Here is a 17,477-nt window from a genome sequence, read left to right as displayed (position 1 = left end):
AATGCCCTTAAATGTTAGTAGGAATGTAAATTGGTACACCCTGCATTATTATATATAACAATTTTAAATGTGTGCCCTGTGGACCTCCCTGGTGGTGCAATGGATAAGAATCTGCCTGTCAATGCACGGGATGTGGTTTCAATCCATAGTCCAGGAAGATTCCACATGCTACAGAACAGCTAAGCCTGTGCACCAAAACTGCTAAGTTCTCGGGCCATGACCAGTGAAGCCCTCATGCTCTAGGGCCCAAGAGCCACAACTAATTAGCCCACATGCTGCAACTACTGAAGCCCATGCTCCTAGAGCCTGTGCTCTGCAACAAGAGAAGCCGTTGTAATGAGAAGCACATGCACCACAGCAAACAGTAACTCCCCTTGCTGCAACTAGTGAAAGCCTTTGCATAGCAAAAATAAAATAAATGTGTGCCCTTTGACCTAGTGACTAGGCATCCAGGAATTCCTTTTAAGAAAATAAATGACTATGTTAGCAAGCACATATGTCCATATATAGTAAGTAAACAATGTCCATAATGTAGAAAGTGATGAAAGCAGATTACAAAACAATACCATCTTTATGTACTTGTTTGTATATGTGTTAAGTGAACATATATGAAATATGCATAAGGAGAACTTCTAAGAGTATATAGACCAGAAATAGTGGTTTTCTCTAGTAGCTGTGAATACAGATGATTGTCTTTACATTTTGTAACATTTTGATCCTTTTATAACAGGAGTAGAAAATTTTAATTTTGAAAAAGTAATTTTTTTGAAGCTGGTTTCACATTGAATAAACAAACTTGGCAATAACTTTTGAAACCTAATGAACTATGGTAACCTCAAAAAAAGTGCTCATATTTGTCAGATAAAATTATGTACTGATTTCAAGTAATATTGTATATTTTTCTTTTAAAAAGCACACTGAGTTTTGCATGAGAGTTTTAAAACTGTTAAACATGGTTATTTCTACTTGATTCAGCATATTTTTTATGTTCCTTGGAAATAAGAGACGTGAAAGCTGTTTTATGGCATTCTCTTGATTAGAATAAAAAAATGTTCTTAGATCCTGAACTGAATATAAAATGTTATTTTATATCAATTTTATTTTATTCTAGTTCTTTGAAGATTGATGTTACATGCCTAGTATATGTTATAGCTTTGTATTAATTACATATTTGATATAAGTAGAACAACCTTTGCGGAATCTATTGTCTACTATAATTTAGAATATAATTATCCTAAATCCACGTTCAGCTGCTACAAATAATTAAGGTATTTGCAGACATATCTTAAAATTTACATTTACCAATTATCAGTGAACTAATCTTTTTGTCCCCTGTATTACAGGAATCATGGGTAAAGAAGGAAGACAAGCTGCAAGGAACAGTGACTATGCAATAGCTAGATTTAAATTTCTCTCCAAATTGCTTTTTGTTCATGGTCATTTTTATTATATTAGAATAGCTACCCTTGTACAGTATTTTTTTTATAAGGTGAGTTTCATGGAGATAGTCTAGAGTTAATTGCTAACAGTATTTGAGGTTTCAGTTTAAGGAATGTTATTAATATTACCATACAAATTAGTCTGAAAATTTTTTCTATAAGTAAAAATAATAGTCTATGGAATATACTTTTATTATTTTATCATAAATCTAATGTGTACTCACAGTGGTTGCCTGAGGCCACTGAAGAGTGTGAGTGATAGAATTGACTAGAAAAGTATATGAGAGAACTTTGCTTGACAGAAAAGTTCTTTAACTTGATTGTGGATATATGAATTTGTCAGGACACATCAAAATTCACACTTATTTTATTCTATGCAAATTAGAACATGATTAGTTTGATTTCTTTATTGTTATTTTGTCCCAAACCAGTAATAAGTTTTAATTTTGCCTCTAATATTATGATTTTAAGCAGAAGTTCTTCATCTTTTTGGGGCCATGAATGACTGGTAGTCTAGTAGTATAAACTACTCAGTATAAGGATTTTAGGTGCATAAAATAAAATACATAGAATTACAAGGAAGCCAGTTATGTTGAACTATTGTTCTGTCTCTTGACCCTTTGGGCAGAGATAGGATTGTTTGGAACCAACGTTAAGCACCTCTGAATACCAAAACATTTACTATATCAGAGTGTTCTGTGTTGCATGTGTTTCTATAATTAGTAGCTGCAGCCCAATGAAAGAACACAGGTAGATGGCATAATGTGAATAGATGATGTTGGCAGTTTTTTCTTAGCTTGTTAAAACAACTTTTGCTGTAACCTATGGCTTTTGTAATGGAAAGAAATTTTGATACTCCATTTATTTTATTTTAAATATTTTTGCATTCTAAACTAATTTTAGCCCTAAAGTTTAAATAAACCTTCCTAATTGTATTGTGTATGAAAAGTATTAAATAATAATTATAAATTCAAAATTATCATATTGTTTGGCAATGACAGGAATCAAAGGTATTTTCATGCTGACATTTGCAGTGCTACATAGACTACTTTTAGGCATTTTTTAAATAAAATGGGATTCTTATTTTCCTATTTTGTATGGAAAAGTTCTTATGGGCAGATCTATTTACCATATCAACTGAGATTATTTTCTGGACTCTTTAAGTTATTTTTAGAAACCATTTCTCATTTAGACTTAAATATTTCAATTATTTCTATTTAATCTTGTTTTTCAGAATGTGTGCTTTATCACACCCCAATTTTTATATCAGTTCTACTGTTTGTTTTCTCAACAAGTAAGTAATAGAGTCTTTTGTTTTATCCTTTTAGATAAAGAGTAGAGTATGTTTGTCCAGGTCTTGTTAAATACTTGGAGGGACTTTTTCCATTTTTCCTAGTCCTGCAAATAACTAGCTAGACATAACTTTTCTTATAGTATACTTAATTAGCTTAGCGTCAATATTCTTTTTTCTGATTTTCAGTGTGAAGTGAGTGTGAATACCAAAAAATATTTTAACTGTGAATGCTTTTTAAAAAAATAGATATTATTACTCTTAATAGCTTATGAGAGGACTTTGCTAACTATTTTCAACTTATGTATAGTATTTCTGTAAAATTCATATCAAGCCAGGCCACATAATTATTGGAAGATTACATCATTATTTATTTTTTGACTCATAGAATTTTTTTAGATTTGGAAGAAACATAGTGATTGAGTCCAGAGATGACATATTGGTTTCATCTCAGAAGGTAATTAAATGGAGGTTCTAGGAGTGCTATATTGAAAAGGGTTCTGAAGCTATATGGCTATATGCTCAGAGGGAAAACTTTATAGTAGGATAACAGTAGCTATAATGAACACTTGATGGGTCTTTTCTTTGTATATATGTCACATATAGAAGGAAACTGAAATCCATAGGGATTAAGTAACTTGCCCAAGATTACATAGCTAAGTTAATAACTAAACCATGCTTGGACCTATTGCTTCTGACTACCTGAGCACCCTTCTCACATACCATACTCAACATCTCTAATTGATCAAGACATTCGTTCTAATTTATTGAAATTTTTAATTATCTTAGGTTTTGGGGTTTTTTTTTTTAATGAGTTTCCTACTCTTAATCACCGTTTTCTCCTTTGTTTACAACCTGGAACTCTAAATTTGAGACATCTGCTTGGACATTAAGTTAGTTAATATTGTGTCCGACTCTTTGCGACCCCGTGGACTATAAGCCACCAGGCTCCTCCGTCCATGGGATTCTCCAGGCAAGAATACTGGAGTGGGTTGTCATTTCCTTCTCCAGGTGATCTTCCCGACCCAGGGATCAAACCCAGGTCTCCCATATTGCAGGCAGACACTTTAACCTCTGAGCCACCAGGGAAGCCTGCTTGGACATTGATTGCTAGTAAAAATGTTTTACTTGGATGAAATAAAGAAAGCTGTGAGAGCATGTGACACGAAGACTTAACCTATTTTGTTTAGGTTTTCAGGGAATTTATAGTATAATCTGAGAGACAGCATCAATGTTAATAAAAGCTATATGTAAAGAACAGGCAAACTGCTAAGCACTTAGTATCAACAGTAGCACATATAACTGTTTAGAAGAGGCAGCTATCATCAGGAATTTGAGCCAATGTTTTTAAGTTTCATGGATCATGGATTAAAGAAAGTGTAGGACTTAGGTGGGAAAACAAAGCTATGAAAACAAAACTATATGTGTAGCATATCAAAGAAATAATAACAAACCTAGGACACGTGTAAGAGAATTGTGTAAAATTACATCACAGTGATCAAATTAGGATATCTTGAAATATAGATCCATCTGACTGTAATAGTAGAATCAAGTGACATAATATTCCAGTTTCCACAAAGAATATAAATGTAGAAACATTATGTCTACATAAGAAACAAATCAGACTTACTAAAATGGATTCAGTGTAAACTGACAATTTTTATGATGTAATTTTTATGATGCTTCTTTGTAATTATATGAATAAGTATAATAGTAATGTAGTCTAGAGTCTACAAATTCCGACAAATTTCTCTTTCTAGACACTATATGACAGCGTGTACCTGACTTTATACAATATTTGTTTTACATCCCTGCCTATTCTGATATATAGTCTGTTGGAACAACATATAGACCCTCATGTATTACAGAACAAGCCCGCCCTCTATCGGTAAGTGTTTTCCAATATTAAATATCCATTCAATATCCATTTAAATATCCATTAAATATCCACCTCTTGCAGCAAGTAGTACATTATATTTCAGTAGTTACCCATTTTTAAAAGTATCTTAAAAATAAGCAAAGATATCAGGCAATTTCTTGGTGACTAATGTCTTACTAAGGAAAGTACTTAAGTTTTCGTATGGTTTATAATTGTTGAACATTGAAGAGAATATTTGAGTTTGCCAGTGTTTTTAGGAATGAATAGTTTCGTCCTAGGAATGCATTGAGCAGTTGCGTGATTTGCACTTACTGTTTTAAACCAATAATACTCTGTTTCATGGGCACACACAAAAGTTACTCATTACTTACCTAAAAAATAGTTCGTGTTCTAGCCCTGCCGAATTTATGGGTAGTAATTGATGCAAGATGGAGAGTTGAGGCCATTAAATCCCATCCCAGACCCCCTGGGTTATTCCTTTCTCAGAACCAGGTAATTATAGATACATGGACTCAGCTCAGGACTAGCTTATGATTCCCACATTAACTTGACCTTTATGCTTATAGAGATACTCAGTTATCCAGAAATGACAGTAACTTACCTTGATTTCCCAGGATATCTAGGCCTGGGCTTGACCCAAGATTGTACTTAGTTGCTTAGTTGTGTCTGACTCTTTGCAACCCCATGGACTATAGCCCGCCAGGCTCCTCTGTCCATGGGGATTCTCCAGACCAGAATACTGGAGTGGGTTGCCATGCCCCTCTCCAGGGTATCTTCCCAACCCAGGGGTTGAACCCAGGTCTCCCGCGTTGCAGGTGGATTCTTTATCATCTGAGCCACCAGGGAAGCCCAAGAATACCGGAACGGGTAGCCTATCCCTTTTCCAGGGGATTTTCCTGGCCCATGAATTGAACCAGGGTCTCCTTCATTGCAGGCAGATTCTGTAGCAGCTGAGCTACCGAAGCCCTGACCCAAGATTGGCACAGGCTTTTCTGCTCATAATAGCTATTGATAGACGTGAACTCAGTTAGGAACCTCAATGCTGAACCTAGCTCACATGACTCCACCATAAAGAAGTAATCATGGCTGGTTATAACAGAATATAACAGATTTGACAAAGAGGGAATTCCCAGGCAGTCCAGTGGTTAGGATCTGGGCTTTCACTACTAGGGGGCCAAGTTCAATCCGTGGTCAGGAAACTAAGATCCCATAAGGCACACATTATGGCCCCAAAAAAGAAATAGCAACTTAACACAGTTTAACCGAAGAATTATGCCCATATCATATTTCCTTATCAAATGAGAAACCGTATTTGAATATGTTATGAAAATATAAGCTGTATGATTTACAAGCAGTGGTTTGTAAATTAGGTTTTGTTCTTTTGCTAAAATTGTAAGCAATTTTGAATTAAAAAGCCATCTTTTAATTATCAAATTGTAATAATTATTTAGTAGGTAAATAATAAGTCATGATGTATTTTTTTTTCTCTTCCTTTTTTTTAAATTTGCAGAGACATAAGTAAAAATCGTCGATTAAGCATGAAAACATTTCTTTATTGGACCATCTTGGGTTTCAGTCATGCCTTTATTTTCTTTTTTGGATCCTATTTTCTCATAGGGAAAGATACATCTCTGCTTGGAAATGGCCAGGTAAAATATACAGTTTTTTACAGAATGTTTTTAATAATTAATGTAGTTTGGCTTTTGATAACTTTCTGTCTTAAAAAATAAAGTAAAATTACATTTAAGTTATAAAGTTGTATGTATTAAATTAAAATGCAATTATTAAAAGGTTTTAACTTATTCTTAATCAAATTTCATACAAATGAAAATTAAAACAGAAAGGGCAATGAAGTGTAATTTTAATGTGAAATTCAAGTTACCTAAGTAGTTTTGTGGGTTCAAAAATTAATTCATATAAGGGAATATATTCATGCCACTGCATGCTGTTCACTTCAAGATTGTGTTTTAATAATAGCTACTGTTTATTTTGACTCATTGGAAAAGACCCTGATGCTGGGAGGGATTGGGGGCAGGAGGAGAAGGGGACGACAGAGGATGAGATGGCTGGATGGCATCACTGACTCGATGGACATGTGTTTGAGTAAACTCCGGGAGTTGGTGATGGACAGGGAGGCCTGGCGTACTGTGGTTCATGGGGTTGCAAAGAGTCGGACATGATTGAGCAACTGAACTGAACTGAAATGTTTATTTAGTACTTAATATTGTTCTCAGTGCTTTACATGCTGCATTTCCATTAATCCTCACAGTAATTCTGTTGGAATGATACTATTACTCGGCCTTTTCAAATGAGAAATAGAGACAATGTCTAGGGTTTTGCTTTTAAATGGATGAATTTTTTTTTTGGTGTGCTTAAAAAGTGCTGCTCTACTTTTAAGTGCACACCAGCAATCCTGAAGATGTCAAGTTACAGTTTAGAATGGCCATATTTCTGAAATGTAAAATTGGAAAGGAGTACCACACAGTATGTTGCTTCCATGTCCTGACTGGAATGCTCATGTTGAGAGATTCTTTGCAGAACTAGGCCTCTCTCTAGGCTTGACTAGATAGGTTAGGAGGAAAAGAAATGACATCTGTAGTCCTGTGATAGACTGAAAATACTTGTCACCTTTTAGTTTCTGTTTTCTGTTGGCAGTACTTAAGAACCCCAAAATATATTTGCAGTTGGGAGAATATGAAGTTTTATCTGTTCAACAAACATTTATTGAGGACCAGCCATTCCCATGTACTATACTAGTGTCTGGATTTCTGAGAGGAACTAACACACTCCGTTATGGAGCTTAGAGTCTTGTGAGAGGTACTGGAAATGAGCAACTGAAATAACACAATATTCAAGAGCATAAAGGAAATGGATTTCAACTTTAGAGGGGCTTTAACCATGCAAATCCCTTTAGGATGTAGAATAGGAACATACATATTATTGCCACTTTTGAGGACATACTTAGCCAGGTTTGGACAAATATATGAATCTAGTTTGTGTAGCATGAATGTTAGAGCAATTCCCTCAAGTAATTGAATCTTATTCAGTTTTTTTTCTCTGTTCCAGGTATATTCCATGTATTAACTTACTAAATTGTAACAACAATCCTATGTGAGGAAAATATATGTTGCTTTTTTTCATATTAGAAAAGTAATCTCAGGTTAAAAAACTTGCCTCAAGTCACATAGTAAATAAATTACAAGAGTATAATTCAATATTATATAATTGATATATAATATTCTATATTATACAGTATAGATCTGTATAATGTCAAAGCCTGTATGCTTTGCCATGATCCTAAATTCTGTTGAGAAACAGTTATTAGCCTAGTACACTTCTGTGCAGTATTACCACCTGTGCAAGGACCATCAAACATATGTATATATTTGCCTGTGCTAGGTCTTGGTTGCTACTCACAGGCTTTCTTTAGTTGCAGTAAGCAGGGGCTACTCTCTAGCTGCAGCACACAGGCTTCTTATTGTGGTGACTTCTCTTGTTGCAGAGCAGGGGCTCTAGAGTGTGATCTTAGCAGTTGTGGCCCATGAGCTTAGTTGCATCTTTGCATGTGGGATCTTCCTGGACTGGAAATCGAACCTGTGTCCCTGCATTGGCAGGCAGATTCCTAACCAATGAATCACCAGGGAAGTTCAGTCATCAAATATATAGTTATATGGGTGAGCATGCCTATTTTCACCTGAAATACTGGGGTAAAAACGGGACAGAATAAAGAGGGGAAAAAGTTAAAAAAGGAAGATGTCATTGGATAAAAAGGAAGTTAAAGAGATCTCTTTTGTGCTAGTTTTTCTTCTGATTTTGAAATACTGTATCGGAAAAATATACAAAAATAAAAAATAAAACTACCTGTTCTCCTTGTACCCAGGTGTAATTATTCCTATCGTTTTTACATATTTCTCCTATTATTTTTTCATTAACCTCAGAATTTATATCCTCTCAATAACCTTATCACCATTTTCCCCTTAATATTGCCTCAGTGATTTTTCTTGTTATTAAAAATGCCTCAAAAATATTTTTTTCATAGCTACATAATATTCATTACATGGTATAAATTATTTAAGAATATTACAGCTTTGATTTGCTTCTAGTTTTTAGTGACTTTTAAAATTAAATCTTGAGCATGCTTTATATGAAATTAAAAATCTTAATGCAAGGTAAATTGTTCTGGCCCTTTGGTATAAAAGTTTCTTTTTTTCTTTTTACCACTTGTTAACTACCATTTTTTTTAACTCAAATTGTATATCATTAACTTCCTTCCCCTTTTAGCCTACCAGTTCTGTCACTCAGATATATACCACTGGAAATTTATCTACCACTCCCTGCCACCAGTACTAGTAGATACAGTGGGAAAGAGGCATATGTTACAGTCAGTCAGATTGGATTTACATCCTAGCATCTGAAGTTATCATTTGAGTGATTTGGGATGAATTAGTTAACCTCTCTGAGACTCAGTTTCCTCCATCAAAATTAGGAGCTTAATTACTACCTTATTGGTTTGCTGTGACGGAGAAGGCAATGGCACCCCACTCCAGTACTCTTGCCTGGAAAATTCCATGGACGGAGAAGTCTGGTAGGCTGCAGTCCATGGGGTTGCGAAGAGTCGGACACGACTGAAGTGACTTAGCAGCAGCAGCAGCAGGTTTGCTGTGAAGAATAAATGATATATGTAGGGCATTAGGCATAGAGGCTAGCATACAGAGTACTCAATCTTCAGATTATTACTTGTTATTATTACTATCAAGTCTTTTTATTGAAGACCTTGTTCTACCCAGTCCCATCTAGCCTACTTCTCCCACAAACCCTCTCTATAACCATATAAGTTAAACTGGCCTTGTTGGCTCTCTCAGAACATGCAACATTCATTTCTAGAGTTCAAAGCCATTTCTATGTTTCCTCTCTAGAATGCTGTTTACCTCTTTCTCTTATGACTATTCTTCAGGGTTGAGCCTAGGTTGTAATTTTGAGAAAGAAAAACCTTTTTGTAATTTTTACTACAAAGCTTTTTTTTTTTTTAATCTTAATGATTTTAATTACTCTTTCACACTATAATGTCATCAGCTGTTGAAACCTAATCATCAAATGATAAGAGTTCTGTGTTAAGATAGAAATATACTGTTTTATATTTATATTACACAGAGAAGTCAGTGTCTTTATTTTAATTCAAATGATTTAACCACTGTAATTACCAATCAGGTCATTAAAGACACGTATGCAATTTAATTCCTAACAGTAGATATAGATTTATTTTAATTAAAGCTTGTATGATTGAAATGCCTTTGATTATCTAGTTCATTGCATAATTTCCCTGTGTATTCTCTTATTCATGAGAATATTTAAAGCACTAATAATACTTCAAGCAGTCAATAGGAAATTTTCATATACAGAGAACAGAAAAATATACCTTGCTTCTTATGGTATCACCCAACAATTAGTCAATGTTTAAAATGAATAATAAAGAGGTAGTTTGTACTGGAGAACTGAACAACTGATTAACTCTATAGAAGGTAATTGTCTTAGAGATCAATGTATAGTTAAGTTAAACCTGTTACAAAATTGGAGGAAGTTATATTTTTTACTATTTCTGCTTCCTGGCCTCCTCTTCTCCCTTGAATGTACTCCTGTGGGACTTTCCCCCAAAGCTCTCCCATTCAAACCATGTTCTTTATGGTCAGCAGCACCCACTTTATTGCTAAATCCAAGAGCATGCCTCAGCACTTATGAACTCAACCACTGGGTACAATTTATGAAGCCTTCCTGCCTGCCACAGTATCTTCTCTCAGTCTCTATAAGTTACTTTGGATTCATTACCAACTATTCCTTTTCAGTCTTTCAGGGACCATAGTAGCTACCTTCTTCCTGCTTCCGTTCTTCCCCTTCCTACTATCCATTCTTCTCACAGCAGCCCAAGTGATCTTATAAAAATGAAAAAATTTTGGACTACCTCTTGGACTGTATTTCCTTACCACCTTCCCTTTTAGTCACTGTATGCCAGCCACACTGGTTTTCTTGCTCCTTCAGACTAATTTATTCCTGCATTAGGACTTTTGCACTTGCTCTTTCTCTGCCTAGATTTTTTTTTCCCTCATGTGGTCATGTGGCTGAATCCCTTAGTTCCTTCAGGTCTCCTGAACTATCACTGGTTTGACTCAGACTTTGTAGACCACTCCGGTAAAATCTGTCCCTCTCACTTTGTCACTTCCCGACCCCTTACTCTACATTTATTTTTCTTCATGGTGCCTGCCTCTGCCTGAAAGTACATATTTTTAAGTTTATGTCCTGCCTTTTCCATTATACAAGCTCCATGAGGTCAGGAATGTTACATTATTACTGCTTCATTCCCCAAGGCCTAGAATGGTACTTGGCATGGAATAGATTCTCAGTTACTATTTCTTGATTGGCTTTACAAGTGAGTAATGAATCATCTTCTTTAATTCGAACTATATGATTGGCTTTATTAAATTATTAGGTATCAAATTAAGTTAAAAGAAGTGATTTAAAAAAACAAAAACATTGTGATAGAAAATGTTTTGAGCATCTTGTCTCTTCTGAGCAGGAGCAGATCCAGGTTTAGTAGAGTAGTCTAAACCTTACTCATTTTGGCAGGCCTTCTTTCAGTGAAAAAACATAAAACTGTAAGTACAAACATAGTATGTGTAACAATGATTGTGAGTGACATAAATACCTTCTACTTAGAGCAAGCCAAAGTAATACGCCCAACTCAACTTCTCTTTAGCTAGATCCCCAAATTCCCTCTGCCACTCACTTCATCACCAATTAAACTAAATTCAAGGGGAAATCAGAGGGAAATAGTCTTAAGTTATTGCTGCAGTTGAAATAAATTACTTTGCTAATTTACCCAAAAAAGAGAATGTGAATTTGTTTTCTACAGCTCCCTCTAGGTCCTTAAATGCTCGAATTTTAAATCATCCTCTGCCTCAAAGGAGGATACATATAATTAGCCTCAATCTGGGCCCAGTAAAACCAGATACTGAGAGGTAGATTTGTGTGGTTGTTACCATTTCCAGGTGCATGTGGCCTGACTGCATTGATTACCTGCTTCCATATCACTGAAAGAGGATCTGGCATTTGTAAGAGCTGAATTGAGTGAGATACGATGGTTTTTCAGTATTCTAAGTCATTTCTAGAGATGATAAAAGCAGGAAAAGTCATATTGACTTTCCTTTATTTTCCCCTTGACAAATAAGCTCCCCAAAATACCCTCAAATAAAGGGATATTAATGTTTCATTGTTGATTGTAAGAACCATTATTTATTGGTTGCTTTTTTAATTGAAGTATAGTTAACATACAGTGTTGTTAGTTTCACATGTATAGCATAGTGATTCAGTTGTATGTATACATATATATATTCTTTTTCAGATTCCCATTATAGGTTATTACGTGATCCCTGTGCTATATATACAGTAGGTCCTTACTGTTTGCCTGTTTTATATATAGTAGGGTGTATATGTTAATCCCAAACTTCTAATTTATCTTCTCTCCCCACCCAACCCCACTATCCGCTTTAGTAACATAAGTTTGTTTTCTGTTTCTGTGAATCTATTTATGTTTTATAAACACTCTCATTTATGTCTCTTTTTTTTAGATTCTGTGTATAAGTGACATCACATGATATTTGTCTTTCTCTGTCTGACTTACTTCACTTAGTATGATAATCTCTGGGTGAATCCAGGTTACCAAAATGGCATTGTTTCATTATTTTTTATGACTGAGTAATATTCTGTTGTGTATATATACCACATCTCTATCCATTCATCTGTCAGTAGACACTTAGGTAGCTTCTGTGTCTTAGCTATTGTAAATAGTGCTGCTATGGGCATTGGGGTTCATGTGTCTTTTCAAAGTAGCTTTCTCTGGTTATAAGCCCAGGATTGGGATTGCAGAATCATATGGTAACTGTTTTTAGCTTTTTAAGGACCATTATTCTCCCTAGTGGCAGCATTAATTAAATTCCCACCAACAGTGTAGGAGAGTTCCAGCATGCTGACTTTTTGTTGCACTTGTGTGGGCTTTGTCTGGTAGCGGAGCATGGGCTCTAGATCGCCAGGCTCAGTGGTTGCAGCATGCAGGCTTAGTTGCCTCTAGGCATGTGGGATCTTATTTCCTGGACCAGGGATTGAACCCACATCCCCTGCATTGGAAGGCAGGTTTTTAACCAGTTGGCCACTATGGAAATTCTTCTGTAGACTTTTTAATAATGGCTAGTCTGGCCAATGTTAGGGGATTCCTCATTGTAAGAAATTTTGATTTGCATTTCTCCTATAATTAGTAATATTGAACAATTTTTAATGTGCCTGTTGACCATCTGTGTGTTTTCTTTAGAGAAATGTCTATTAGGTCTTCTGCCCATTTATTTTTTTATAATTAAGCTGTATGAGCTGTTTGTATATTTTGGAAATTAATCCCTCATCTGTAGCATCATTTGCAAATATTTTCTCCCAATTCATAAGTTGTCTGTCTGTTTTGTGGATAGTTTCCTTTGCTGGCAAAAACTTTTTTAAGTTTAGTTAGGTCCATTTGTTTATTTTTGTTTTTATTTCCATTATTTTAAGAGACAGATCCAAAAATACATTCTTACACTTTATGTCAGAGTGTTCTGCCTATGTTTTCTTCTAGGAATTTTATGTTTAGGTCTTCAATTTCTTTACATTTTATTTTTTTATATGGTGTTATGGTGTTAGGGAATGTTCTAGTTTCATTATTTTACATGTAACTGTCCAATTTCCCAGCACCACTTATTGAAGAGATTGTCTTTTCTCCATTGTATATTTTTGCCTCCTTTGTCATAGATTAATTAGACCATAGGTGCATGGGTTTATTTCCAGGCTTTCTGTCCTGTTCCACTGATCTGTGTCTGTTCCACTGATCTATATGTCTGTTTTTGTGCCAATATCATACTGTTTTGATTACATTAGCTTTGTAGTATAGTCTTAAGTCAGGGAGCTTGATTCCTCCAGCTCCATTATTCTTTTCTCAAGATTATTTTGGCTATTCAGGGTCTTAAGCACTGAGTTGGTCATTTATTTTGAATTACTTAGATAAGTTTTATTGCCATTGGAACCCACTTGTTTTTAAATGACTGGTCTTTTAAATAGTTTTTTTTTTTTAACCAATGGTAAAGATTATGACTTTTGGTGACCTAAATTGACATAAAGTTATGGTTATGCTCTTGTTTGTGGAAATTAAATCCTGATGTTCTTTGGGGAATCTGCATTTTTAATAAATCTTAGTCAGTTTTGGCTAAAAAGCCCAGAGCAATACTATCTGATTGGCATTAACTGCATTTTTACCTGGAATCCTTTGAGTCATTCCATTAGCCATTACCTTTCCTTTCAAGTGTTGGTTTTGTGTATAAATTTCTTTTTACTTGATATTTCTATGCTGTGTCCAAAAATACAGTGGCAGGTATTCTCCTGTGACTTTTGGCTGGAGTGGTTTCAGAAAATAATTGTAATTGAACAGGGTTTATTATCATATTTACTCTGTGACAAGAGTAAAGCAGTTACTAACAGGTGTATAATTCTCACTAAAAACTATCTGTGCTACACAACTTCAAACCTGTCTTTGAGTTTCCAGTCTGATAGTGTTATCCAAAGGATCATTTATGTAATGAACATAATAATGCCTTATGGTATTTCTTCTCATTCTCCTTTAACTTTACTAATCTAGTCAGATTTCAGATGTACCTGACGTAAATGATGCAAGTGATTTTCAGTGAAGAATGTGATTATTCTTTGCATCACTTCTGTTTCAGCATCATTTTAACATGTAATACAGTACTAATTTATTCTTTGTGTTTTAGATGTTTGGAAACTGGACATTTGGCACCTTGGTCTTCACAGTCATGGTTATTACAGTCACAGCAAAGGTATGATACAGAAATTAGGAGCATGGACATGTTTTGTCTATATAGTTCTAAATTTTCTTCATTATTTTAGTGATATAGTTTTTCTTTTTACCGTCAAGAATAATTTCATGGATGGCTAGTTTGATCATTTTAATTTTTGTTAAAAAATTCATTATGAATTTATTTTTTAATTCATTATTTTGGAAAGCCTCAGCTGATTTTTCTAGTCAAAGGAAAGTTAACTCCTCAATACCCACCTGTGAAATTATGCTTCTCTCTATGTAATGCAAGATAATACAAGCTGGTTTAGCCCATGGAGTTGATAAAGTACTCATGAAATTTTAATGCTGCTTCCTCACAGAAGAATAGTGTAAACTTGAAATTGTTCAATTTCATACTAGGAGCCTTTCATTAATATTGGTCTTCTGAGGGACTTTGCCATAGGAACTTTTAGTCACTTATTCTTGGGTTGTATCTGAGAAGTTAAAGATTTATTAATTTACATTAAGGATTTTTTGATTTATTTTTTTAGATGGCTTTGGAAACTCATTTTTGGACCTGGATCAATCATCTTGTTACATGGGGATCTATTTTATTCTATTTTGTGTTTTCTTTGTTTTATGGAGGGATTCTCTGGTGAGTTACTATATTGTATTTTAATTACATTGATTCAACTCTAATAAATATTATGATAGGTTATATTATGAACAAATTCTGCTCAGAATAGTTTTAAGACCCTATCCTGGTAAGAAATTTAATTCTTTCAGTTGATCTTACTAATAAGGAAGAAAAAAGAAACTAACAATTACTCTATCTACTGCATTCTAGTGTTTTACCTGAGATATTAACATTGATTATCACAATAATCTTACTGTCCCTTTTTTTCTATTTGGAAACTGAACTCTTTTAAGATCGCAAAGGTTAAAAGTAAGATTTACTTGAAAATTATTGTTCTTTATGCTAACCATAGTATTGATATTCTAAATTATTACTAATATATATAATAAAATAAGTCACATAAAAACATTAAAGTTTCATGAATAAGTTAACTTATCTCTCAAAAGTAAATAGTGTGCTATATTTTCATTGCTAAAATCAGATATTCAGCTTCTCTGATAGATAAAAAATGAGTGCTTATCCTAAAGAATCCTAAAATTCTTTGATAAATCATGGACAACTGAAGTCTCTGAATTAGAGTATTTATATTACATTGCCTACTGTGTCTGCAAAATATTGTATCAGGTAAAATATTACAAAAAAGCAGGTAAAAAATTTGGATTGGCTAAACATTAACTTTCATTAGGATTATAAAAGGATGCTCATGACTATCATTTGTTTTTAATCCTCTTTATTTCTTCATTTCTTCCTGTATTTCCCCATATTGCTTTGAAGTGATATCTACAAAACTCCAAAAATGGTGTTTTGACAAAACCTATTACTATGTAGAACTAATATTTGTGAGTACATTTATTTTTAAATAAGTGTGTAGAGAAGATCCTCTAACTAGAGCTTTTCAACCTAAAATTTTGGTTATCAAGCTTATAGTTGCTTAGTAGAAAACATTTTGTTACGTACTTTTCTTGCTTTTTTAACCTCTTAAGTCTGTATTACAACATAATTCTTTGGATTTCTTACCACTGGGATAGAATAAGTCAACTACTTGGCACTTTCCTAATTATAAAAACTATGGTTGTCATTCAAGCGAATTAAATTGGATTTTTTTTTTGACAGTGAAAGTATATCACATTTTATTAGTTAGTTAATTATATTACATTGATTTGGAATTTTGAACATTTTACCTCCGTATACCTAAAATTATAACCTTCGAATATAATGGGTTTACTTAATGTCTTGATTTAAGAATCTGTCTTGTCAGTTTCTTCTTTTATTAAGCCCACTTTCTTTACAGGCCATTTTTGAGCTCCCAGAATATGTACTTTGTATTTATTCAGCTCCTATCAAGTGGTTCTGCTTGGTTTGCCATAATCCTCATGGTTGTTACATGCTTATTTCTTGATATTGTGAAAAAAGTATTTGACCATCAGTTCCATCCTACAAATATTGAAAAGGCACAGGTAACCACATTTTATATACAGTACCTTTTTAATTAGGAGTCTTTAATGAATAGTTGTCATTATAATTTGTTCCTATTAGAAAATAGTAAATTAACTATTCCTGTATCAAGTGTTTTGCAATATAAATGTTGTTAAATGTGATACTGTTAAAGTTGTATTAAGTTTTTGACTCCTGAAAAATTATAATTTTAAAATTTCATAGAAGTAGAGTAGAAATATAAAACTATCAAGTTATATCCAAATAATTGTATAAATACATCTTAAGTAATATCACAGCATTTGATCAAATATATTTAATTGGGATATATATCCATGTCTTTAGAATCATTAGAATTTCAGTAGTACTTCTTTAGGTTATATTGTTGGCAACAGAAGAAAGAAATAGTTCTTTAACCTAAATAACTTCTACAGAATGGATTTTTACAAAATGTTTTCTCTCATTGAATACTCACTAAAGTATTTAAACTACAACAGGTATTAACAGTGTTTACATGGTGTTTAAGAATATGTTCTTAAGGACCTGATAGTTGTGGGTTCAAAATCCTCAGTCTACCACTGGGTAGCTCTGACTTTAATTCTCAATTTCCTCATGGGTAAAATTATGACAGAAATGTCTATTTCATTGCATTTGAAGATTAAATGAAATAGTATTCAGACAAAGTGGATGCTCAAGAAATAAAAGCTATTTAGTTGAATGTACCATCTGTGTAATTTGACTTGTACATAACCTGGAAATCCTAGTTTGTTCTGTTAACTGTACCATGGCATTGAATATATATCCTCAGGAACACATTCGAATCAACTTTTATGCCCCTGTAAACACCAAGTTTATTAATTGTTTAATTCTTCCTAGGTTGAGTGTTTGTTGCAGATGGGGGGTGGTGGCGGGGGTTGTTGTTTTTGCATGTTTGT

At 33.8% G+C, this 17,477-nt stretch overlaps 1 protein-coding gene across 6 annotated transcripts in view; it reads left to right on the top strand.

The window, feature by feature from the left end:
- ATP11B (ATPase phospholipid transporting 11B (putative)) overlaps window positions 1-17,477 on the top strand; it is a 111,629-nt gene that overhangs the window by 71,624 nt on the left and 22,528 nt on the right. For all 6 annotated transcript variants that reach the window (XM_065943366.1, XM_065943367.1, XM_065943365.1 and 3 more), the window contains 7 exons: window positions 1,344-1,489; window positions 2,674-2,733; window positions 4,491-4,618; window positions 6,120-6,258; window positions 14,446-14,511; window positions 15,023-15,126; window positions 16,400-16,565. In XM_065943366.1, the coding sequence (XP_065799438.1) occupies window positions 1,344-1,489; window positions 2,674-2,733; window positions 4,491-4,618; window positions 6,120-6,258; window positions 14,446-14,511; window positions 15,023-15,126; window positions 16,400-16,565 (809 nt within the window). The remainder of the gene's footprint in view (window positions 1-1,343; window positions 1,490-2,673; window positions 2,734-4,490; window positions 4,619-6,119; window positions 6,259-14,445; window positions 14,512-15,022; window positions 15,127-16,399; window positions 16,566-17,477) is intronic.

Source organism: Muntiacus reevesi, chromosome 8 (assembly GCF_963930625.1).
Source record: "Muntiacus reevesi chromosome 8, mMunRee1.1, whole genome shotgun sequence".
Taxonomy (NCBI): domain Eukaryota; kingdom Metazoa; phylum Chordata; class Mammalia; order Artiodactyla; family Cervidae; genus Muntiacus; species Muntiacus reevesi.
The sequence above is the reverse complement of the archived record's forward strand: the minus strand, read 5'-3'. Positions and strand labels throughout refer to the sequence as shown.